At 41.6% G+C, this 24,409-nt stretch overlaps 2 protein-coding genes across 13 annotated transcripts in view; one reads left to right on the forward strand and one right to left on the reverse strand.

Annotated features, from left to right (window-relative positions):
- The first annotated feature begins 1 nt into the window (after position 1).
- On the forward strand, positions 2 to 22,941 carry HHLA2 (HHLA2 member of B7 family). Of its 12 annotated transcripts, none has more exons than XM_069022365.1 (10): positions 3 to 169; positions 1,035 to 1,276; positions 1,555 to 1,610; positions 2,404 to 2,512; positions 3,998 to 4,091; positions 5,213 to 5,533; positions 5,983 to 6,243; positions 8,109 to 8,408; positions 10,702 to 10,796; positions 22,719 to 22,941. In XM_069022365.1, the coding sequence occupies exons 5-10, from the start codon at positions 4,028 to 4,030 to the stop codon at positions 22,752 to 22,754; spliced, it is 1,077 nt and encodes a 358-aa protein (XP_068878466.1). In that variant the 5' UTR covers positions 3 to 169; positions 1,035 to 1,276; positions 1,555 to 1,610; positions 2,404 to 2,512; positions 3,998 to 4,027; the 3' UTR covers positions 22,755 to 22,941. The 12 variants fall into 12 exon arrangements, 11 of the variants coding, with proteins under 11 accessions (XP_068878492.1, XP_068878509.1, XP_068878520.1 ...); XM_069022382.1 differs by having other exon boundaries at positions 1,035 to 1,078; positions 2,355 to 2,512; XM_069022374.1 differs by having other exon boundaries at positions 1,035 to 1,078.
- The window catches only part of MYH15 (myosin heavy chain 15), a 45,388-nt gene continuing 36,655 nt past the window's right edge, over positions 15,677 to 24,409 (reverse strand). Inside the window, exons 35-42 of the mRNA XM_069022330.1 lie at positions 23,826 to 24,018; positions 22,948 to 23,151; positions 21,810 to 21,935; positions 20,268 to 20,438; positions 19,658 to 19,762; positions 18,300 to 18,395; positions 17,646 to 17,783; positions 15,677 to 15,807 (exon numbers count right to left, since the gene is read on the reverse strand). Of these exons, the coding sequence (XP_068878431.1) occupies positions 15,790 to 15,807; positions 17,646 to 17,783; positions 18,300 to 18,395; positions 19,658 to 19,762; positions 20,268 to 20,438; positions 21,810 to 21,935; positions 22,948 to 23,151; positions 23,826 to 24,018 (1,051 nt within the window). The 3' untranslated portion in view covers positions 15,677 to 15,789. The remainder of the gene's footprint in view (positions 15,808 to 17,645; positions 17,784 to 18,299; positions 18,396 to 19,657; positions 19,763 to 20,267; positions 20,439 to 21,809; positions 21,936 to 22,947; positions 23,152 to 23,825; positions 24,019 to 24,409) is intronic.

The following is a 24,409-nucleotide window of genomic DNA, read 5'->3' on the forward strand; positions in this document are numbered from 1 at the left end:
GCCAGCTGATGAGGGCTTTACGTGAGCTCTTCGTTTAAACTTCGTCCGGATCTTTTCCCCGATCCCCAAGACAAACTTCGGAACGCCTGGCTCCCTGCAAGTCCGGAGTGGGCAGCGGCTGTAGCTCACGGGCTGAGGTGCGGTGCTGTGCAGCTGCATGTGCGGAAAAGTAAGTCTCGGCAGCCGAGGAGCTGTAATCAGCCGCGGGTGCGGGTTCGGCGGGCCGTGGGGCAGGGTGGGGAAGCTCCGTTTCCCGGGAATGTGCTCGGTACTGGTGAGGCACCTCGAGTGCTGTGTCCAACGAGACATACAGGAGGTGCTGGAGCGCGTCCAGAGAAGGGCAGCGGAGCTGGTGAAGGGTCTGCAGTGCAGTTCCCATGAGGAGCCGCTCAGGAAAGACCTTACCACTTTACATCTCCCTGAAAGGAAGTTGTAGCCAGGTGGGAATTGGTCTCTTCTCCCAGTTAATTAGTAACAGGACAAGAGGACATAGCCTCAACCTGCGCCAGGGGAGGTTTAGACTGGATATTGGAGGAATTTCCTCACTGAAAGGGTTGTCCATCATTGCAATGAGCTGTCCAGGGACCTCACCATCCCTGGAAGTGTTCAAGAAACGACTGGATATGTCACTTAATGCCATGGTCTAGTTGAGAAGTTCATCAGTCAGAGGCTGGACTCGATGATCTCAGGAAATGATTCTGCGAATGCAAGACACACCTCACCTGCGTACTGCTAGCACCAGCTAGTCTTTGAGGGGAGGCACCCCTTTTGCCACTTCTTCCTGCACTCTGGGGTTTTTTGTAAGCCCTCTTCCCGAAAATACTTGAGTCGTTCTGTTCTTCTGGAAACCAGATGACACACACACGTCTGGAATTGTCCAGAGAAAATAAGTCACTGTTAAAATATTGTTAGAAAATAATTACCTAACCCTGCAGGCAGCCCTAGGCACCTACTTCTTGTTTCAGGTTACCAGCTTTTTGAGAAGAGTGTCATGGTTACTTTTACCTTACGTTCTCCTTCTCCTGTGCCCGCAGAGATGTGACCTCGCTCCCCGTGCCAGGCTCCCGCGCTCTACCCCGTAAGAGAATTGCGGCCGTCGCTGCGGCGCCCGAGCACATTTCCGAGGGGCAACCTGAGTGCTCTAAGCATCGCATTTGTCACGGGAACTCATTTCCTATTACCGCTTGCCGGACCTTTGGGTTTGGCCAACAAAGCCAGGCAAAAGAAATGGTTAAGAGAAAAAGTTTTTTTAAGCCCGCAGAAGGGAACGCAACAGGTGTGAAAGCTTCGTGTGTGTTGAATCGCAGTCTCAGTGTAGAAACAGCTGCGCTTCCCTGCTCATGCCTGACTAACTTTATGTTAGTTACTTGAGCTCTGTGCCATGCGGGTGGGGCACCGAGTTGTAGTTGGAGAGAGGCAAAGTTCAACAGGGAGAGATGTTCAGATGTGGAAACTTTATTCCCTTAGTATTTCCTCAGCAACTGAAGTTAGCATTTAAGTTGTAAGGGTTTCAGTGTGGGGAGACAGAGAATTACTTCTCTTTTTTTACTACAGGAAATCCTCTGAAGGTTTGGTGAGGAAATTGTGGAAAGGTGGTATCATTGTGGCAGGTAAGAGATTTTAGCAGTATGTGATTAACATGTGTTTTTCAGACTTTTACATGTTTGTTTTTCTTGTTTGCTTGTTGCTAAAAATGGAAATCGTCTGATATTTCCCAATCCTCTTAAGTGTGCGTATGCTTGAAATGTGTTGTTGCTAAGTTACATTGAAAAGGAGTTAATCAGAATCCTTTGTACTAATAAATAAATAAATTTGGTTTGAAAAGAGGATATTTCAATATGCATGTCTGCTCTCAAAGAGGTCACAGAGGAAAGTACACTGAGCAGCCACCAATCCGAATGGCTGTTTGCTGCAGGAGTGCTCTGATCGGGTTTCAACTTGAATGCAGAGCTCAAAGATGAGGAAATAACTTGGATACACTTTGGCTGCTGATTAACAGAAGAAAAAGAAAGCATGTGTTCTTTTCTTGTAGTGGCCAAAGTAAATCCAGCATTCTCCCTACCACTATTTGAGCTGTTCAGTATGTCTTTGGAGATGCATTTTAGCACCTTGCCTTGCTCTCAAGAAACCCTGGCTGAGCTGCTTTCCAGTTGCACCTGTGGTGATTCTGTATGAAATAATTCTCCTGAAAACTAGAGCATCAGTAATTATCATGACTACAGTGATCTTAATTCCAGTTGTACACTGTCTGTATGCATAATTTCATATTGATATTTCATTACAAAGCCTTAGGACATGATTTCTTGGTTGTGCCACTTAAGTCTGTGACAAACAGGAAAAGTATGTTTGTTCAGTACTTTGCAGTGTGGCTCTATCAGCATACATATACTTTATTCCTGTAAGACCCCAGGACTTGGTGAAAAGACTGGCCAGAGCCTGCACTCCTCAGATTTTTCTACAGACCAGCATACATTTTTCTCAACATGCTACAATGGGAAGATCCAAAGCTAAGGTTTGTGCTGAACATGAAAATTTTCAGCTAACTAGTTGTAGCTCTGTATTTTGGAGCAGGGTTATGGGGTACAGCTGGAAGGTGGGAGGCAGTGTGCACTGTCCATGGAGCCCCCAAATGCATCACAGCATTGATTGAGGTAGCCCGGGAACCGTGTTACTCTCAGAGCATAACTGCCAATGAAATGCAACAGTCGATTAAACTTGGCAGATCCCTCACTAAGGGTTGTACAGCATTGATTGCAGTTTCTGAAATTCAAACATCAAGCACAGTATATTGTGTTGATCAAGTTGGAAGTGATAGGTAAATGAACAAAAAATCCAATAAAAAGTGATGTACCCCACTTGCTAATGCAAGGTGAAAAGAAGGTAGATACTGGCAAATGTTGCTGACATGGAGCAAAATTATATATCATAAATGTTCATTTTACCATTGCATCAGTTCTGTCTCAGATTTAATGTTTTGGTGCCTCTGTTGTTTTTTTGTTTTGTTCTGGTTTTTCTCCTAACAGAATAGTGAGATACATAAGACAATCACACAACCTTTTCAAAAGAAATAATACTCAAATATCTTTGGGATTTAAGATTCACATCCACATCAAATACAGTCTCACACACAAGTTAAAATTATTCATTAATACTAAAAGGTCTGGCTAGCAAGTCTGGCTAAACTCATGTCCTGTGTCAGTTAAAAATAGTACCTGTATCTGCCTTTTGGGGAGGCAAAAAGTACTAGGAAAATTCTTTAAAGTCTTTACAAGTTCTTTGATTCATGAGGTAATTTTTCCACTGGGGTATGCCGTATTTTAGGATAGTAAGACTGCATTCTTCCTTCACTGAGGTAATAGTTACAATAAGGTTATTCTTTTTCTGTTAGGCATGAGAGGTTCCAGTTCATTGCTATCTGACAAAACAGAAGATATGATGAGAGAGCCCCCTCCTCCTTTGCATTTCTACCCTAGATTTCCATGCACACATTTCTGAAAGGGTAAAAAGTGTAAAAAGTTCTCTATATCTGCAGTATTTACAAATGCAGTCAAATTTCCCACCCCAGAAAGTCAAATATTGCAGTAATCAGAAATATATTTTAAGAAGTAAAGAAAATCAGGTTTGACAAGGGACACGTTATATTGTTTTGCAAATTTTACTTGACCAGTTTTCCTTGGTGTCCTGTTCAGGAATGATGAAGCCTAATATTCCCTAGGCCTGCAACAACACTGAGAGTAAACATTTTCTATATATTAAAAATAAAGTATCAGTCTGCAAGGGGCTACAAGGTAATGAGAGGGCCTCAACCATTATGTAATGCGTAGGATCATATAATGAATGACCTTAAGGTCAAAAATCTGGACCAAGTCTGTTGCAAACAAAAAAATTGATACAAGGGCCTATAGTCCTTAGTAAACTGTAGAAAAGAAATTTTATTATATGGGCATGTCTTTTACCTGCTTTTAGCATGTTTTCTCCCCTGCTTTTATTTTGCCAGTGTGATGTGAGTCTGTGAACCAACGAAGACATGAAGGGACAGAACATATTACCTCTTATCATCTATTTATTTCACATCAGCACTATACTTTGGGGTATGTTTTAGCTTAAAATAATAAAGAAAACCATTATTAGTAATTTTTAAGGAGAGTTAGTGAATTCAAACATGGTTTATTAATGGTAAAGATTGGATTTTGGGTAATGTAAAACACTTCCGAAGCAAAAGACTGTAAGGTGGCTGCATGGTTGGCTGTGGCCATTGGGCACATTGAGCCCCCAGACTGTTACCTGCCAGTGTTACTGCCCCACGGCTCAGCAGGCAGTGCTTTTCAATTCAGACTGAAAATGGTTTGCAGCAAATTGGTGGACTTTGCATTGAGAAGCCTAAGGGAACGTCATTTGGATTGTCCTGCCAGATGAGCTGGAGAGGGCATCAGAGTTTCTGAGAAGGCAGCTGCCCCTGGGCACTCACTACCAGACTAACAGGTTGTCTGACCTTGGCCAAGAAGGTCCACGTGACAGTGCTAAGTCAATGCAGTCAGTTTTTTAAAAGATGAATTTTAAATTGCTCTTTTATGCTAGCAAGGCCTAATTAAATGATGACAGAAATGAGATGCTACCAGTTGTATGAATTTGTGGAATGCATGCCTTAATTATCTCAAGTGGCTGGGACAGAACTTCCTGGCGCTGTGTTGGCAAAGCTTTTTCAAGAAGTTCTGTCCTTCCTGTCAGTTGCAGCACCATGTTGTTTTTTGCCTGTTTTGGTACAGCTGCTTGGCACTATGTGAGGGTGGCTGGTAACATGAGGCATTGCAGCACAGCACTGTGAAGGTTTGAACCTGTAGGAAGCTGCAGTTCAAAAGGTTTTTAAAGTCCAAGGTGGAAAAGATGTGGTTCAAGATGTGGAAACACATTTGAAGCTCATGTGGTAAGGCGGTGGTGTGCTGATTTGAATATGTAGGTGCTTACTCAGGATTTCTGCTTAAGCTGGTTAGAAGTTCAAAGAGCAGAGCTCTGTGTTATCATCCTGATTGAATTGAATGGAGACCCTTGCTGTCCCAAGAGACTCATGTAACAGAAAAGCCATGAAAGTGACGGTGGCACACCTGATAGGGACGTGCTGCCTGCAAGAGCATTTTTTTGTCAGGGATAAAGAAGGGCAGAAATATACTTGTAGATTGGATTAAAGTTACTCATTTGTACTTACGGGCTTCAGGTTTTACAGAACAGGAAGAAGTAACAGGGCTGTTTTCCAAGGATTGCATCCTCCCTTGTCATTTCCCACCTGGGTATGATGAAGTAATTCACTGGCGCAAAGGGAACAAAAATGTGCACAGTTACTACCAGCAGAAGGATCAGCTGGAAGAACAAGATCCACATTACAGACTCAGAACACACCTTTTCCATGAGAACATCCCTAGTGGAAATGCCTCCTTGAAACTTAGTAACCTGACCATGACTGATGAGGGCTCCTACACCTGCTATGTGGGAACATTGCAAGATGCAACAGAAGTGGAAGTGCTGCTTCGCGTAAGGGGTCAGTAAGACATCAAAAATCCTTGGATTGCACCATCACAAATGGGATGACACCAACAGATTTTCTTGTGTTGTTTCTCCCATGGAATCAAAATCCTCCAACCCAGCAGAGCACCTTTGGGGCCTGACAGTGTTATGAAGCAATTTTTTTCTCTGGTGAAATGTCATAACATGGGTTGGAAAATTATAGTGCAGCACTTGTTTTCATAACCTATTGCACCCTGATTTCTAAGGGGTAATTACGTGGTATACATAATGTGGCTTCTCAGAACAGTACAAATCTTGGCATTGTAAGTAGCTGTGTTTTCTTCTGAAATCAAACACAGATTAAGTTTTGTTCTCAGCTATATTTATTCTCCCAGATGGTATTTCAAAGGAGCAATCACTTCAAGTTAAAAACTATTTTGTAAGTAGTAGGATTTTTTTTTCTTTTTTTTTTTTCATATACAGCTCCTTCTTCTTATGCATTGGAATACCAGAAGACAAACACAGAAAGGAGACTGAAGTGCTATGCCTTTCTCACTTACCCAGCACCAAATATATCTTGGGTAAAAGGCAATATATCCATCCAAGAGACAGATCGGGAGGAAACCAGGAATGGAGTTCTCTATTCTCTTAGAAGTGACCAGGACATTATAAACATGGCAGATACTTACTACTGTCATATTCATTTCCATGGTGAAGTGTGGGCTGCTGAATGGAAGATGCAAGGTAGGAATGAATGGAAGTCTCTTCCTGCATTGTTACTGAATTTCACAGCTGGCTTCAGAGTCAAACTAAAGACAGTCTTTCTGCAGTGGGGCAACATGGATATGGGACAATGCAAAAGGATACACTTTTCTGTTTGCAGTGCATCTGTTAGGGTTACAGGACAGCATTACAAGTTACTTCCAAGAAGTAGGAATGAGAGGGGCTAGCTCACCCTTGTGCAAGTTACCTTTACTCTGAACATCTTTTCTATATCGGTTTCACATTTTAAGAGGTGCCTAATAAACAAACTTTACACTCTATCAGTAAAAGAATTTTGTCTATTGGACATAATACATGGAAACCTTGGAGAATATGTGAGTTCTGTGAGGGAGGCGAAAGTTTGCATGCTGTTCTAGCTGCATATGTGATCTTTACTCTGCCCATTTCCCATCTGTTGCCAGACTTTTCTTGGTACTGTTTGATCCTTTCATTGTAGTTCTCTTCACATGCATCCTTAAGTACCGGTCTGAGTGCTGGGGTGCATGGGAATGGAGAGCAGCAAACACTGTTTGCATTTTAGCAAACAGGAGCTCATTTTGTTAGTTAAGGAAAAGCAGGATTATGAAATTTCAATTCTGCTTTGTCTTCCTCCTGAATTTCACTGGAAATTCAGTTTGAATAAATAACTGGTGCTTTTCAACCTCTCCTGTTTCTTAGGAAATAGTTTTAATTGAATGAAGAGCAATGCAGAGCAGTTCTCTTGTGAGATGTGCATGGATGCTTCCATCACCCTGATTTCCCCGTAAAGTGTGTCCAGACACTCTCAGTTCCTAACCAACTGCATAAGCTCCAGAACAAGAGTGCAGTTTTTAATTTACATGGAATAGCTTACAGTATGAAAGATTTCAGGTATGCCATCATAGTAGCTAACAAGTGCACGATAAGTGTCTGTTTTGTTTATATGTGCCTCTGATCCACAAGAGAAAAAGGTACATTTCATTACACGTTTATTTGAATTTCCCTGCATCCATCTAACCCCTCAGTAGACTATTTTGATAGCAAACTGCTTTCCTTTGACTTGTACAATAGCAGTGTGGGGTACAATTTTGTTTTGTATTCACGATTTTCAGCCCTACACCTCTGTTAGTTAAACCCCCCCCACAGAAATCAAATGTAGTTATACCATATCAAAATAATCTATTACCTTCCTCTCCAGCTGACTGCCAGCCACCACTGCTTTCACATCCCTGATATCAAATCAATTGTTGTGCTCTGATGTTAATTTGTCTTGTGTTAGTATTTTATATATTAGGTATTAATTCCACTTACCTGCCTTCTCCCTCCCTTTCCTGTTTTTTTAAAGCTGTTCACTAATCATTAAATATTCATCATAGACAAGTAAAGTACTTAAGTCCACCATAGCAGAAAGTTATTTCTAACTACATATGATCTTTTTATTCTTTTAGTTAAATTATGTTATGTGTTATCCTTTTGCTTCAGATGTGCAGGTATCTGATCAGTTGCATTTTCCCTCTGCTCCCAGCATGTGGAATTTCCTGCTGTTTTACACAGTGACTTAGACTAGACTGAATCACTTCTATTAATGAGCCCCTCAATTAGAGGAAAAATAGTCAAATGAAAAAAAAGGATTTTTGTAAATATTGCCAATACAAATCAGATTTTTTTTAGTGTAAGATAGGTTTTTAAAATCTTCAGATGCTTTTAGAAGTATGCTGTGATATTTGAATATGTTACCAAAGTAGTGAAATATGCTTTTAAATTTGTCCATAGTAGTATCAAACCTCAGAAAAAAGTCAGAAAATGTCTAAATTACCTTCACAGTATTTTCCAAAAAAAAACTGCAGAGAGTTCTTTATCTGTTTCAGACCACCTGTTTAATGTGGAAGGAGGTAGCACTGTAATTCCTTGTGAACACAGGAATGACACCGCAAGCTCTGCCTTTGACTCTGGTTTCAGTGTTGTCTGGACATTACACAGAAATGCAGTGACCTCAGTCCTGGCCTCCTTCAATGGCACATCTCACTCTCACCAGCCTCGAGTCCGGGTTCACGAAAGTGATTTTTCACTAATATTGGATGATCTTACTGCAGATGACAGTGGAGAATATCTGTGTAATATTTCAACACCTCTCTACACAAAACTTACTGTGAGAACTTTACACATTGGTAAGTTACCATTCCTTCCCTTTCAGAGGATGAGGACCAGTTAGGACAATGCACAGCCAAAGAGTCAATCAGAAATCTATAAAATACTGAGAAAAACCATCTTGTGTGATTGGTACAGTTGGGTAGAATAGATACATATTTTATTATTGTTGGCCCAAGGGAAAAAAAAGCTACCTCAGATGTGTTTATTTAAAGACTAGAAGTTTTTTTTTTCAGTCAGCAGCTTATTGTGGCAAAGGTTTCAAAATCAGTGGCTGCCTTCAATTGCCACCAACTGCTCTCAAAGCTGAGGGCACAGCAGGGCTCTCAGAATCCTGTCCTAAATGCTCTGCTGACAGCAAACACAGCTTTAAATGTAGCAGAGAGATTATGGGAAGCCCCAAGCATGTGGTACAAGTTTGGCTGCAGAAGAAAGCTTGTTGAGAACCCACAGTTGTTATTTTCAAAGCTTTAATTCTACACAGCAGGCCTTTTTTAGACCTGGGGATATATATGTTTAAGTGCATGCCTGTGTTTCTATGAGCTATAGTTAATTTCTAGCTGTGAAATCTTAGTTACAGTTATTTCATTGTCAGTAGGACATACAACACTAGCATACAGACATTTTACACAATTAAATACAATCACCTAAAAGATTGTGAACTAATATAGGGCACCTCTTCTAAACAAAGAAGAGAACTTGAAACAAGCCAGTAAGACATGAAAAAGAGACAACATAAAAGGGGGTAAAATAAGTGATAATAGCTACATCTTTTTGTCTTCCCTTCTCCCCCCTCCCTCATGATGGCTTAATTTCATTCTGAAAACCTGGTGTTTTAGATGGCAGCAGCTGTATGCAACCTGAAGGAGGGGAGTTGGATTAAAGAAAATGCTTAAGTCAGACAAACATACTTCCCTGCAGCTCAAATTGCAGCCTGATCTTCCTTATCCTGTAAACCTAATATTGTGCTTCTAGCATGGAGAGCATCCAACACCTCCAAGGTAGCTGACACTCCTAACTTCTGTGCACAAATCCATCAGTCTCCCTGTACATTTACTGGAGACAGTCCAAATGTCATTGGGATCATCTGCTACAAATGCCTTTCTCTAGCTGCTCTCTGATGGATCTAACAACAGCCATAGGTGATAGAAAGCCCCTCTTTAGTGGTGACATTACTGTGCTGCTCACAGGATGTTCCTGCTCGGGGACCACAGTTAGGTTATACAGAACTGAGAAGACACTTACAGAGAGATGAGCACCTTTGTGGCAGCACAGCCTGAAAGCAGATAAGCGGCTGGACACAGTAGGGAATGGGCCAGACCACATTGGATAGCAGCTGCTGAGCCATCAGAAGGGTTTCCAAGGGCCACTGGAAAGAAGGCTTCTGAGGGGAAAAAAAAGAGATGAATTTACAGTCATTTAAGCAGCTCTCTTCTGTGTAAGGAAGGGTTGCAGCTTAAAGCTGCTCTACCACCGGAACTGGCAAGATGTAACATAGATCTGCATGTGACTACAGAGTGAAGCTAAGGCAATGACTAGATTAAATGCTCTGTTTTAGCAGTTCTTATTTTTTAGTTGTTTTCCAGACATCCATAGGAAGTTTCCAGAGGAGTGTAGAATTTTTCAAATTCTTTGGACAGGACACAGCAGAGTAAATATAGCCTGAGGTAGAAGAACCATATTGTTCTTCTGACAGTTTGGTGCTGTGCAGGGGTTTCTACTAGGTGGGCTTTGATCTCCTGTGGAATCCATGGTTATCACCCACCTCAGGATTTCTTGTGTCCACCTGGATTGCATAGTTGCACTATGAAGCTGGGCAACGTTTCAGAATAAAGTTGCAAAGATTTTGCAGTAGGAGCAATGAAATTTATGATCCAGGCTGGATAACACTTACAGAGCTGCTCTACTGTAAATGAGCAGTGCTGTTAATGGCACTGAGCACCGTACCTGGAGACAGTGTTTGACATACTGGGCAGTTGATTGCTTTTAAATGGGACTTGTATTAAGAAGCTGTCAAATCCTATCCCATGAGCACACATGGAATTTGCTATTAGCACAATTAAGTAAAATAATCTGCTTTTGGCTATTCACACTTAAGTTGGTAAAGTACCCACTTCAAAGTCTTATAGTATGAGTCAAGTAACTTGAACATTGTTGTCTTTGTCTCAGTTTCCTTTTAATGTTTCTTTCTCCCTAAATCATACCTTTTAGATTACAAGTAAGAAAAATCATAGCTTTGATATATTTATTGAACAATAGTGAATGTTAATTTGCGATATAAAGCACTTCTGTTTTGTATTTGTATTTTTAAAGAAAATTCAGGCAAGACCTGGAAAATTGTGCTAGGAGCACTGCTTGTTGCAGTGGTGGCAGCAGTGGCAACAGTGGTAGCAGTTTGCTATCTCAAGGTATGTACAATCATTATAGTACTTATTTTTTAAGGTACTGTTGATACCAAGCCCCTCAAGATTTGAATGATGGTTTGAGCCAAACTTTGCAACTTTAAAAACAATTGGTGATCAGTAGCTGTAGCTAGACAGTTATGATTAAACAACTGCACTGTTAGCATTGTTTGCTAGGCTGATCTTTTGTTTTAAGAAAAAGGGAAGACAATCCCAATGTTAATGGGCTGTCTGGACAAGGGCCACCAGGAGTGAGGTCAAAAGAACTGAGCCAGGGAGGGAGTAGGGAAAGGTAATTCTGACAGTGGGAGGTTGAAACCCATTGACCACCTCCTCAAAATGGACCCCTAACTCGAAGGGAAGAACCTAAATCCAGACCTTGAATGTTTAATCGAAACATAAATTTGATTTTCATGGGTTAAAGCATACAAAAAAGACTGAAAATATAGGAAGATAAGTTTCAGCATAAATAAACTGTCCTCATTCTTGCTATTTTCTAAGTCCGGAGGCCCTCTATGGTACATCTGTGCATTTTGGTTGTATATTGGTTGTAACAATGTCAACAAGCCCTTCCTTTGATCAGATGCTCTTCTGTGCTTTATAAAAGGATTAAAGAGTTGGTTACCCCTCACAAATATTTCTAATAGCTTGCTTAAAGAGCGATTGAATTGCCAAATTTTCTCACTTGTCTTTAACACCAAAAAGAATCCAAAACAAAATGTGAAGTTTCTCGAACAATGTTCCTACCTGTTTTTTATCAGGGCCCCAAATTACTGTTTAATTGTATCCACTGTCAATTGCATGCACTGTCAAAGCTTGTCAAAACCTCAGTTTGAAAAGTGATACTAAATTGCTTTGTGTAGGAGATCCTTAGAACCATATGGTCCCTGACCTCATCTCTCTGCACAGCTCTCCCCTTTACTGGAGCGCAGTATCTTCAAGTGGATGCATTTTATTCTCATGTGTTTGTAGTAGGCTGGCTCTGTGTTAGAGTATTCTGTCTGTTTCCTCTGCAATGGAAGTGAGTATCCTTAAAAATCCAGACTTTAGTTCGTAGTCTATCCTTCTGTGCCTGACCCTACAGCCCTGCCCTTGGAAACATTTACCTTCAAACTCCCTGTATCTTAAAATTTTGTCACAGTCTGGATTTGCTAAGCTTCAGGAGACATGTTATGATGGCTACCATGAGGTACAGCAAAAATGCACGAGAAAGAAAACTCTGAAATTATTATGCCTCAGTCTTTTTTCATTTTTCTCTCAACATAGAGATTCACTTGCATGCTGCTTATTAAACAGTTGTAACATGCTTTAGAGATGGTAATATACTTTGAGATGCAGTTGTCTAAACAGTTTAAGCAAGATTAAGTTACCTTGGGACCTGTTGAGCCCTCAAACGTATTGTAATCAGAGGAAGTGGAACAGTTTACAGGTTAACTCAATTCTGGTTACATTGATGGAGGACAAGATGGAAAAACCAGGAATGTTTCCACACTGTTGTGTGGATGCTTATTTTACTCAGATAATGCTAAAATGGAAAATGCTGACATCTTTATAGTGAGTGTGTCTTGTTCTGTTCCCACTATGGGATTAATTTTACACATCAGTAGTTCTTACAAGTATTTCTATTTTATCTAGAAAAAAAGGAAGGAAGGAATCCTATGAACACCTTGACATACAGGAAGAAAGTAGTTTTCTGCACACAAATACTATTGAGATTGTTGATGAAAAGAACAAAAGAGTTCCTTCACCTTCTGCTTTAGACAGAGTGTCTCGGTTTGAGACAAGTTTAGGAGGAAATGCTCTGGAAGGAACCTCTCCTCCCCAGAAGGCAGGTTTCTGCACTCCCTCCCCCACCAATACAAAAGGAATTTCTTAGATGAAAGTGAAAAAAATGATTTATTTAACAAGCAGAGTGCCAGCAGGCACAGAAAAAAAAAGAGTAATGTTAGATAATAAACCTCCTTGATGCAGAGAAAGCTGGTGCTTTTAGAGTTGTGTCTATAGCTGGCTCGGCCCCTCCCGAGGCCCAAGGCCGGGACGCGGTGTCCCCTCAGGCTCGCTGCTGGTCCACAGGGTCTGATGATCTGGTTCTCAGATCACTGCTAAGCTGGACAGTTCCAGAAGAAGTTCCAGAGGATTTTGGTACACAGTCCTGGGAACATTTCTTGCCTCAGCTACCAGGCTGGCTAAAAGCAGGAAGGTGCTCCCTCGGCTCTGCAGCGGTGAGAACGCAGGGGAGTGTGTGTGAGTCCTTGAACAAAAACTGCACTGAAGAATTCACTTGGCTTCTCTCCCTCCTCTCCTGGATCCAGTTTAAAGCTGGGGGACCCATTTGTGGGCAATAAGCAGACAGTAGGGGAATACAGTATTCTAAAATCACCCCAAGACACAGAGCCACATGGAAATGCAATTGTCTGAGCAACAGTAATGGACAAATGGGGACAGAAAAAAAGTCAATGTACGCTTGTATGTGAAAAGTCATGTAGCAGGGCATCTCACCCCCCACATGAGCTTATCTGTTGCTTGTTAACCGGTGAGATTAGTGAAACCAGACAAAGCTGTCTTGTAGTGAGCTATTTTGGCACCATGGAATTACCATTGATCTGGCATCTTCCAGCTAACAATAAGCATCTTACTGTGGAAGTGAGATCTGGAAAGAGAAACTGGATTTCTGACTGACAGACACCTCACTTTACAAACTATATAAGCTACACCAAACTTCCACAAAGCAGAAATCTTCTGCACATTTTCCAGTGGTTTCTCCCCAGAGCAGGGATGCCTGCTTTGCAGTTATTCCTCTGGAGACTGAGTGAAAGGACTCTGTGTACATTATCATCATTTTGGTGGTAAGTTACATTTGACTCCTAATCTATAGTAGTTTTTTTGCTAGCTTTAATATAGGTACCTTGATATCAATCACTGTTTTATGTAATCTACTGGTAGTTCTTTCATTTTATACTGTGCAGTAAGTAACTCTGATTAAGACCTTTCAGGTGTTACTTGCTGTCTGTTCAGTAAATAACTCACTTTATAAATAGACCTGATCCTCAGAACTTGTGGACCAGAGTGATTTCTTAAATTTGAGCTGTTTTGCCAAAAATAAGGCAGGGCTTGTCTGAAGCTCCCACTCATCCCGTGACAAGTCAGCATGAAAAGTTGGAACTTGGATTTCCTAAAGGGACAAAGAAGTTTCCACAGAAGAAGAAATCCACTACTTCTGAGGGTTTGGTTGTTTTTTTTTTCCTCTCCAGAAAGAGAGGGCTTACTGATTTTCATTTCATTTAGTATTTTAATTGAAAATGAAGACTGTGTCTACTGATGACAGCAGTGAGTCTGAGCCCAGCAGAGTGTGCACACCCTGGCAGTGGTGGGGGGAACAGGGAAGTGTCAGAGTGGGAACAGCTGTGGGGAACAAAACACTGGCAGACTGAGGGCTGTGAGGAGCCAAATGCTGCCCAGCACAGCGGTCTGGAAAATGAGCGGTGTGACATGGACGATCCAGCTTTCGGGGGTTTGTCCATCATTGTTTTCCATTGTCTTGGGCTCAGGAATGAGAAATGTTAGCTGTGGGAGCCTCACCCACCATCTTGCTTTTGTCCTGGGGACCACATGGTGTGTGGGAATGGTTGCCACCTGGTCTTCGTCTGGAAAAACATGGAGCCAGCAGCTCTGGAATGGATGCCATCTTGTCCTTGTCCCAGGGGACCACATGGACATGACCTACGGGGAGTGTCCACCATTTTGTCTTTGTCCCAGCAGCTACCTGGAACTAAGTTGAGGTGGTGAACACCTTTTTGTGGGTAAAGCATCTTCTCTTTTTGTATACTTTTGTTATTAATAACTGTTGTCATTGTTGCTCTTTGCTTTCAGTAAATTATCTCAACCCACAGTCTCTGCTTTTGTCTCTCTCTTACCAGAAAGGAGTGGGAAGAAGGGGAGTTGCTTATTTGGAGTTTAATTTTAGGAGTGGCTTATTTGAAGTTTAATTTTCTGGCTCATGTTAAACCACTGTGGACCAGTTCCCTGTTTAAAGGCAGAAAAGGCAGAAAGGTCACTCTATTTCTGAGCCACAGGGAGGTGTCCCTTGACAGCATCTCCTGTGCCAGTCCTGCAGCTGGCAAAGAGAAGTCATTTGACTGGTGGTAGTGGAAGCTTATAAACTGACTATTTATATGAAAATCTTCTCCAAAACTCAGGGTCCTACTGGCAGGACAAATGGAAGCTGGGTTATCTCAGCTTTAAGGGCTGTCCCCTTGCACGGGTTTAGTCTGTGTTGCTGTCCTGGTTCCAGCCAGAACAAGGTTATTTTTGTTGCAATAACCATGAGGGGGCATGACCAGGACCCTCCTGTTATTTGATACCACATCACTTCATTGGGAGACAGGGAGAGGGACTCTCTTTGGGGTAAAAGGGGTTCCTTCACGGAGGGATCCACGGTGAGCATTTCTGCACGTGCATCATCCTCTCTTTTGTACACTTTTAAAATAAATACTGATCTGTTACTATTCATTTTATCTCATGACTGTTTCCAGGAAATCGTTTCTATTTCAGCCTGTGATCTTTCACCTTTTGTGCTTCCTACTCCATTTCTGGAGTAGGCGGAGGGGAAAGGAGAGCAAGAGAGTGGCAGTGTGGTTTGAGAGAGTGAACTGAGAAGTACCATTCCTAAACCACAACAGCTGCTTTAACAATCTGCATATGAAATATGTGAGGCTGTGAAGCATGACTGGATTTGCCCTTAGTTTTGATTTTGTCAGAGATCTGCCAATTAGGATTTGTTCCAACATAATGAAGTCGGCTGTTGGCGAGATTTAATCTTCTATTGATCCCTGAGGCTTGGCAAAATAGAAACACAAATAAATGAATGAAATACACTATACAGTCTATTTGGATTTTCACTTGAGGTTTATTTCTGTAAGTGCTTATTTTTTTCTACATCTGCTTTCAGTTGTGCCTGATTATGTCAAGTATTTTCTCATATCTGTCAGCTTGGACTTTTTTATTCCTCTTCATGTACCTGAAATGCAATTGAGATAGTATACAACTGTTAAAAGTGTTGAGGGGTTTTAGGGTAAGTTCACAAGTAAATGACAAAAGCTTCACTAATGCTTCTGCTCCCTGGTATTACCAGTTTGTATCTGAAATAGACTAGCAGCAATCTAGACAACATTTGCCATCTTATTCCAGCTAACAATGCAGGTATCCTGTATTCGTTCTAGATTATACAGAGCCTTTTGATAGCAGAGGACTTCTACAACCCTGTGTCAATAGATGGTGATGTTCTGAATCACAAACCATGGTTTTCAGGAAAGGGGTACTCGTAGCAGTAGACAAGGTATTTCTGATGCTACAGGATTAAATGAGACTCTAGAGTGCCCTTCTCTCCCCAAAGGAAATGTGTCATGACTTTAGGGACAGCAGTTGTTTCCTGAAGGTGTGTCCTGGTAGCTCCTGCAGCTACTGCCACAAAACCCTTGTGGAGCTGCCACCTCTGCATGCACCACTGAGCTCATCTTTTGGCAGTGCAACACTCTGCTACATTGCCAGAGCTGCAATCGGTGTTGGCAAACAGCATTGGACTAATAAAAACAGGCATCCACTTTTCTGTGACTTCTGCGTATTTGAGGCAGAAAGACGATACCAGTAAGGTACAGGAAATAAACAGCAACCTTAACAATATTTTTAAAAAAACCTACTCCCATGGTGTTCCTATTTCAGTGTTTGTGTGATGCCATGGCTTTGTGTATCTCTAAGTGAATCTATATTAGTTTTGATTTTTTTGTAGGGGTAGAATAATTTAGAAAAATCTGTGGAAATTTTTTACCCTTAAAAGCTGCAAGTATTTTGAGGCTCAGTTACAGTACTGCTTCGATTGTATGTAAATGTGTGAAAAAACAGATATTCATGTCGTTTTAATGTAGCTCTGCTCTAGATGGTGGAGCAACAGTCATTTATATCAGTTAAAGGTGACTTAATTAGGCCAGTATAAAAACAAATTAAGAGTGTAAAGGGCGTTTTCCCCCTCTTTCTTAACTTGGGAGCTATCAACTCCATAAAACTTACATGATGTTCAGCATGGAAGTTTGTTTCACTTGCAAATGAAATAGATTTAGCAATGACCCAGCTTATTTATCATTCCTAAAAGTAACAACCCCACTCTTATTTGCCCTGGTTGCCACAAGGCAAACAAATAAGTTTGCTTTCAGTTCCAGACTAAGTTCTTAAGTGCTTTCTAGTTTCATGAACATTATTCTGCTACCATTCAGTTTAAGTGCAAAACATCACAAATATATTTCTAATCACTAATGACTTCCCAGCACCTAAGTGACTAATCACCAATATTATCTTTCCATCCAGCTCTTCAAATCAATACAAGGTCACTGGAAGAGCAATGTTAAAATAGCTATATTTATAATATCTATATTTATAATAGTATAAATTTATATATTTATAAATATCTGTATTTTTTAATATCCTCTATGATGTGGTCATCCCCAGGCTGTATTATATACACAGAAATCTACATCATCAGGGAGACAAAAAGGTGGAGTTTTTTAATATCCCTTGCAAAAAGAAACCCCAAACCCCGAAACAAATCTACCAAATCACCAGTTCTGCTTCTGCTGCTGAGAACAGAGGTTAAATGACATCAAGAGTACAGAGAATATATTTTGTCTAAGTGCCAGATTGCTGTCCTAAAGGGTTACCTCATTATTAAAGGGCAGAGTGAAACTAAAAAATACAGAAACCCAAGAATTGATCCTAGTCTACACTACTTTCAGAGATGTAACAGATACAGAGCATCCACTATTGTGTGTTAAACACTCACATCTACCCCATACAGTATGACCATACCTTTTTCATGCCAATATCTCTTGACTTGCTCCTCAGCTTATTAACTTGAGATTCAGCTATTTCAGCCCTTTCTTCAGCATCATCCAGATCGTGTTGCTGTTTTCTGTACTTCGAGAGGTACAAATTGGCTTGAGCTTCCTGGTGAGAAAAAAAGAGTGCAGCTGATTTCCTCCTGTCCACATGAAACAAAGCTTTTAATTTGAAGTGGGCTGGAAAGTGCTCAGCATGACTAGGTAACAGCTGTATGGGCACCACTTGCCTCCTGCAGAACTGAGATTGTTGTTGTTTTACAGAGTTGATATTTCTAGTGGCATTTTCCATGTTAAGTGTACTGAGAGGCTCTCAAGGTGCCTTCTGAGGGGCTAGGTGGAAAAAAGTCCTTCCTATTCTTTCCCTTCCTCCCCTTCTCTTGAAAATTATACTGCAGTCAGGATAAAATGGAATACCTTTTCTTAAATACAATCAACACATATGCTAAATGTTTTACTTTATGTATAATATAAATACAGTTTTATATACAGGGCCTATATAGATATGAAAAGAAATACTAATGGACACAAAATGTGTATTTGTACTAAAATTTCTATGGATAAAACATTGTGGGTTTAGAACAATACATCTGTCAAAGGTAAAAAGGCCCAGATAGTTACTTACAGCTTCCTCTGCTTGGTGCTTGTAGCTCTTCACTTTTAATTGTAGCTTGTCAATCAGATCCTGCATCCTGGCGAGATTCTTCTTATCTTCTTCTGACTGTATCAAAACACCATTAATTGGGTTGATAGAGTAAAAAGGCTTAAATCATCTTCCACAATACAATAATTATGGATGCCATACATATTTTAGAAACTTAAAGCTCAAAGCACAACTAGCCACATCCTGTGTACACATGAGAAAAATTTCTACATCATCATTGAAGATGTGTGTAGGTGTGGAGGGTGAAGACTGAAAGAGAGCACCCTTCCCATGCATGTATGTGTAAATATAAACATATTTCTTTATAGAAATCGGCCCATACTTTCAGAGGTGTACAGATACAGACAGAGTTCCTTGCTCAGGGGTGAGGAGCACGCTTGTCATTATAAAGCGTGTCATTATATATTGAAGCAGATAGGGGTGAGCCTAGAACTATGTAATTTGCATAAATTGAAGTTTGATTTGAAGGCATTTCTGGTAAAAGGAGCCTGGTTTGAGCTGTCACACTCCGTAAGCAGAGGGAGCAGCTAATTCTGCCTGCTCACTATATTTGAAGAAAACAACCTTCAGCTTCTGCATACAAAAGTCAAAGTAAAACAACAGGTAGGAGACTAAATAGTCTCCTAAGGCAGATGGATGGGTTTATCTTCTTAATGCTGTTCAAAACAAAAGGGTAAGTGCTCTGTGCTGCAGGCCTTTTTTGAAAGGCAAGCAGCAAGAGCAGCTGTTAGCAAACCTGCAGGAGGCTCAAGACTAGATCCTGCTGCTCAATAATAGGTAACAGAGCCCTGGAACTCAGCAACCCTACCCTGAGCAGGGCAGTAGAGTCACCTGAGTCCTTCTGGCTCCTTTTAGCAATAGCAGCACAGCTGAGAGGGAGCTGGGCTCTTTCTTCTCTTGCATTGTGAATAGTCACTGTTCCATATTAATACTGTGCTAAAACAGTCCAAATCCCAGCAACAGAGGCTTTCTAACCTTAGTTACAACAAATCAGGCAAGAGGATGATGATCACTGGCACAGGTTTCCCAGAGAAGCTGTGGCTGCCCCATCTCTGGAAGTGTTCAAGGCCAGGTTGGATGGGGCTCTGAGCAACCTGGTCTAGTGGAAGGTGTCCCTGCCCATGGCAGGGGGTTGGAATGTGATGATCTCCAAGGTCCCCTCCAACCCAAAGCATTCTGTGATGGAAGCCCTAAGGAGATGTTCCTCCTGTACCCAAAGCTTCCTGCAGTCAGAAATCTCTGAAGTAAGGCCATCCTTCACCGTAACACTGAGGCAATTTACAACGTTTCTTGCCAGTGACCTGGTGGTTACTGCATACCTGGTACGTCAGCTCCTTTATGCGTCTCTCAAACTTGCGGGCTCCTTTCTGGGCATCCGAGTTGCGACGGAGTTCAGTCTCAAGTTCATTCTCCAGCTCACGAACCTGCAACAAAGGAAAAACCCTTGCCATTATGCTACATATATGTAAAGCAGCAGATAATTTGGTTCACAGTTCAAGAAATGCTGACTTCCTAGGTGTCTCCATAGAGCCAAATTTCAGGAAGAGATCAAAATGTCACCTTTCCATTCTGATTTTTCATAAAAATATTTCAGCTGCACCATCAGTCACAGGCCATGTGCAAAGGCCAAAAAAGTTTAACCGAAGCAATCATTGGGAGAGGCTTTTGCTGATTTTAGATGCTGGGGCTTTTAATTTTTTTTTTAATCAAGGTGCTTTGTTCATCTGCTGGTCAGCAGCTCATTGTAGCTGGATAATGAAGGGTAAGCATGCTTCCAAGAACTGCTCGCCTGCATTTTGTGAAACAGAGGAAAGTGTCCACATTACCCCTTCTTGGCCCCTGTGAATTTATCAGGTAGCACTAGGCTACAGATCTGGTGCCAATTCTGTAAGCAGAAGGCAGTGGTCTGAAGTTGGATCAGAAACTTACCCTGGATTCCAGTTTTTGGATCTGTTTCTTGCCACCTTTCAGAGCTATTTGTTCTGCTTCATCCAGTCGCTTCTGGAGGTCTTTAATGGTTTGCTCCATGTTCTTCTTCATTCTCTCTAAGTGAGCACTAGTATCTTGCTCCTTTTTGAGCTCCTCAGCCATCATTGCTGCCTGAAAAACAACCACATTTTACAGGAAATCCCTTATGCTACTGGATTATGTTCCAGAATAAACAGTGGAAGATTAGTCCTGAACTATCTGTTATTTGGATCATTCACTGTAGCCAAAGCTCCATGGAATACCTTCTGTGTGCATATCTTGCCTGGACAGAGAAAATGGAAGGACAGAAAAACCTTGGAGTTTTTTCCCATCTTCTTTCCCATCTCTGTTCCAATGCTTTTATTTAAGGTTCCACCTCTGCCTTTTTCTTGTTTTCTTTATACCTGTGCTATACCACTAAGGGTACTCATTTACAATGCCTACAAGGAAGCCTGTGACATTCACTACAGACATTTTACACAGAATTTATTCAAAATCTAATCTTGGTGTTTGGAGCTCTTGAAAGGTAGTAGCTTAAGACAACTGGCAGACAAATTCTCCTGCACAGCCACAGGTGAGAGCTGCCTGAGTGGCTGTAAGAGCAGAGCAACTTCTGTAGTCTGTGGTGGGATAGAGAGTTCAGTATAAACATCTTACATAGTCCCTGCTCTTTCTGTAAAACAGATAAAAGGATGCCAGATTAGCTCATTCCTGCTTTGATGTTTGTGCCTGCCACCAAGAGCCATTTGCAGATTTGGTACCCATCGCTGACCAGTCAGCAAAAGATAGCATTCATAGTAATCCAGGATGGAGCTGCATCAAGGAGAATCAGCATCTTCTCTCTGGCACGCAGTAATAGTGCTGTCAGCCAAGAGGCAGGGTATGGGAATAGCTTTGTCTGGCACTCCAGACATATAACACACAGAAATCTCCAGTTTTAGCTTTCATTTTGTTTGTTGGTGTGATGTGAACTATCAACTGAACAATGAAGATGTGGATTTCTCCAAGTCTGTGTGAAATGAAACCATACCTGCCCAAATACCTGCCCTCCCTAGAAAACACTCCACCTCTCTGGGATCTTAGGCCTCATGTTTTTCCAATTCAGTAATTTTGTCACCTGGATTCTATGTACACCAGGAGTCCATTTAGCACTAGTTCAGTCTGTACTGGTTTATTTGGGTGGATGATTTACTTGATAAAAAGGTGACATGATCTGAGACTTTGAGGATCATTGGAAACTGCATCCTTGTGGAAACAAAACCCTAAAAAAATGACCAAACCCAAACCCTAAACATCACAAAAAAATCTGCCCTCTCTTTTTACCTCTAGCCTGCTTTATTTTGTAGTTTCATCAGTCACCTCCAGATAACTGTGGAGTTTTTTCCCATTTTGGATGTATGAGCTCTAAAACAAGCACAGAAATGGTGACCTGGGAAATACATTATTGAGTGTCCTTAGATGGTGTGGTACAAAAAGAAGTGAGGAAAGAACCAGCCTACTTACATCTGTGATTGCTTTCTTGGCTTTTTCTTCTGCATTCCGGCACTCCTGGAGTGATTCTTCCACTTCATTCTGCATCTGGGAAATGTCACCCTCCAGCTTCTTCTTTTGATTGATCAGGCTTGTGTTCTGTTATTAAGTTTTCCCCAAATGAACAGTGGAAAAGGAAAAAAAGCAATGATTAGAAACAGCTCCTCTAAATACCATAGCACACCAAGACTTCCTGATTTTTGCAACTTCTGGATTACTCAGAGCAATATTTGGGAACGGAGACCTAGGTATGTGGTAAGGGCTGGCTTGACTAGCATAGGTAACTTCAGAACGAAGAAGTATTAAAAATACTCTCAGAGCTGTAAATATTCATATTTTGATTCAGATAAAATAATGAGAAATAGGCTGAAATAGAAGAATGAATAAGGCTGTTCATTTTGGTATATGAATGATCCTTAATCAGCCAGTGAGGTGATTAAAACAATATCACCTATGGGCTGGAGAAAACACTGCAAAACATCACCAGTCTGTAGCACATTTTAATTTCTCTGTGATTATTATTGGATGAAGAGAAGCTTTGGGTTTGTGATAAAAATGCTGTCAAGTCAGGACGTGCCCCTCCATGACCCTAGAAATGGCAGTGTCCACCTGGACAACGCCCAAAGGCTGATCTCAGTGGACACGTGCAGGCACGGAGAGCACTTTGCTGCAGGTGGTTTCCTGTGGTTTCCTCCCCTGTGTCATCTCCCTATTGTGAGAGCCCAGCCCTGTGGTTCTCACTGCTGAGTAACATCAGTGCCCTGTACAAAAGCAGTGCTTGTGTTGTTCTCTGTCCAGGGCATGGCTTAACTAAAGCAGGAAACTGGTTTTACAGCAGGGAAGAATGAAAAAATAAAATTTACTCTTTTTATTTTCCACCAGTGTTTTTTCTGGAAGCTGTTGAAAGCAGTTGGATGAATCATGAATTCCAGCTAACTTGAAGTGAGTCAGGTGGGACATCTACAGAGTGGCTTAACTCCTCTCCCCTATTTTCCCTTTCAAGGGATGGCAGGGTGTGTCTGACTTGTGATAGCCATGGACAAACAGTGTCAGTGCTCAACAGAGAAGGCTCAGTTTAACCAGTGAGGGAGAGGGCACAGAAAAAGCCAACCTGAGTGTGGAGCAGGTTCACACGCTCAGTGGCTTCCAGCAGTTCGTGCTCTGCCAGCTTCCTTGCCCGTTCAGTCTGGTCCAGCAAAGCCCTCAGCTCATCCAGCTCCGACTGGAGAAGATTGTTCCTCCTGTCAGAGACCGCCAGCTGCTCCTTCAGATCTTCATTCACGTGTCCTGAGTCATCCAGCTGCACCTGAAGCTCCTAAAACAAAGCAATACGACTCCATTTCAAGCCTCTGTACTTATATAAGAGAAACCCAGATTGCAGTGGCTCCCTGGGACCAACCTCAAGAATTTCAGTGCTTTTTAATTTATTATATTTGTATTTTATTTCCAAGCTGTAAGCTGAATAGCTTTTGTGGTATGTGGTGCAACGGAGGAAAAAAACCTGTGTGCTCAAATCTCTCAGAGCTGGCGGTTCTGGGAGAGGAGACGACAGAAGAGCTGCCTTGGCAAGAAACACTTTTTTTTTTTAAGTTATTACAAATGTTGATGCAAACAACAAAGCTGAATATAAACACACTCCCTATACTCCAGACAACCAACTTGCTCTCTACTCCTTTTAAAAGCCTTACAAGCTCACAAGAAAATCACAGGTTTTCAGCTCCTCATGCTGTAGCTTTCTGCCCCTGCAAGAGGCTGCAGCCAGCAAAGGTTTTATGACTGGAACTCATCCAGCTTGTATGCAAGTCTGAGAAGAAATCCACATTTCAATATTCTCTTATGACAGACGTGATCACCATGGCTTTCCCTTTACACTGTTGGCAGTAGCTTCCCTCCTAATTTATCATCACCACTGCTGGCTGTGGTGATGAAACCTGTGATAATGAAACCTGGCCCATGGGTACCTCTGGGTGCTTGGGGGGCCACCAGTACCTTTATTTGTGTCTGCAAGACGCGTGCTGACTTGGTTGCTTCTGCAGCGTGCCTGTTAGCGTGGCTGAGCTGGATTTCCATCTCATTGAGGTCCCCTTCCATCTTCTTCTTGAGCCGGATGGCCTCGTTTCTGCTGCGGGCTTCAGAATCCAGAGTGGACTGCAGTGAATCTATGGCACGTTGCTGGTTTCTCCTGAAAAGGACATGAAGGAGGAGTGATTTTCCTCTCTGTGCAGGGACACAGAAGTACTTGCAGCTGTACTTTACTTTCTGAAGGTGTCTCCTTTCCAGAAATAGAGTATTTCTGACTGACATAGGTAGCACACATACATACCATACATAGTTTCCAGCGCCTGACTGCTGTCTAACTGGCTGGCATGCTTCACACCCTCAGCTAACTCCTGATCTGTAAGCACTTCTAGCATCCTTCTTCTGTGTTTCCTCTGGCAGTACTGGAACAAAGAGTGCTCTCAGAGCTCTTGTAAACACAAGCAAGTACAGATTTGAACCTAACAAGAAGCACTTCCAGCCTAACAGTCACTTACTAAGATATTTACTGAATAATTTCCTGGGATGTTTTACAT

This window comes from Aphelocoma coerulescens, chromosome 1 (assembly GCF_041296385.1).
Source record: "Aphelocoma coerulescens isolate FSJ_1873_10779 chromosome 1, UR_Acoe_1.0, whole genome shotgun sequence".
In the NCBI taxonomy this organism is placed as follows: Eukaryota; Metazoa; Chordata; class Aves; order Passeriformes; family Corvidae; genus Aphelocoma; species Aphelocoma coerulescens.

What these genes read in the sequence shown, in the direction of transcription:
- HHLA2 (XM_069022391.1), top strand. Translation starts at nt 4,028, where the DNA reads ATGAAGGGACAGAACATATTACCTCTTATCATCTATTTATTTCACATC. An exon ending in TGTGAGAACTTTACACATTG is followed by an intron (nt 8,409 to 10,701) that starts GTAAGTTACCAT and finishes GTATTTTTAAAG; the next exon opens with AAAATTCAGGCAAGACCTGG. An exon ending in TAGCAGTTTGCTATCTCAAG is followed by an intron (nt 10,797 to 22,718) that starts GTATGTACAATC and finishes ATTTTCCACCAG; the next exon opens with TGTTTTTTCTGGAAGCTGTT.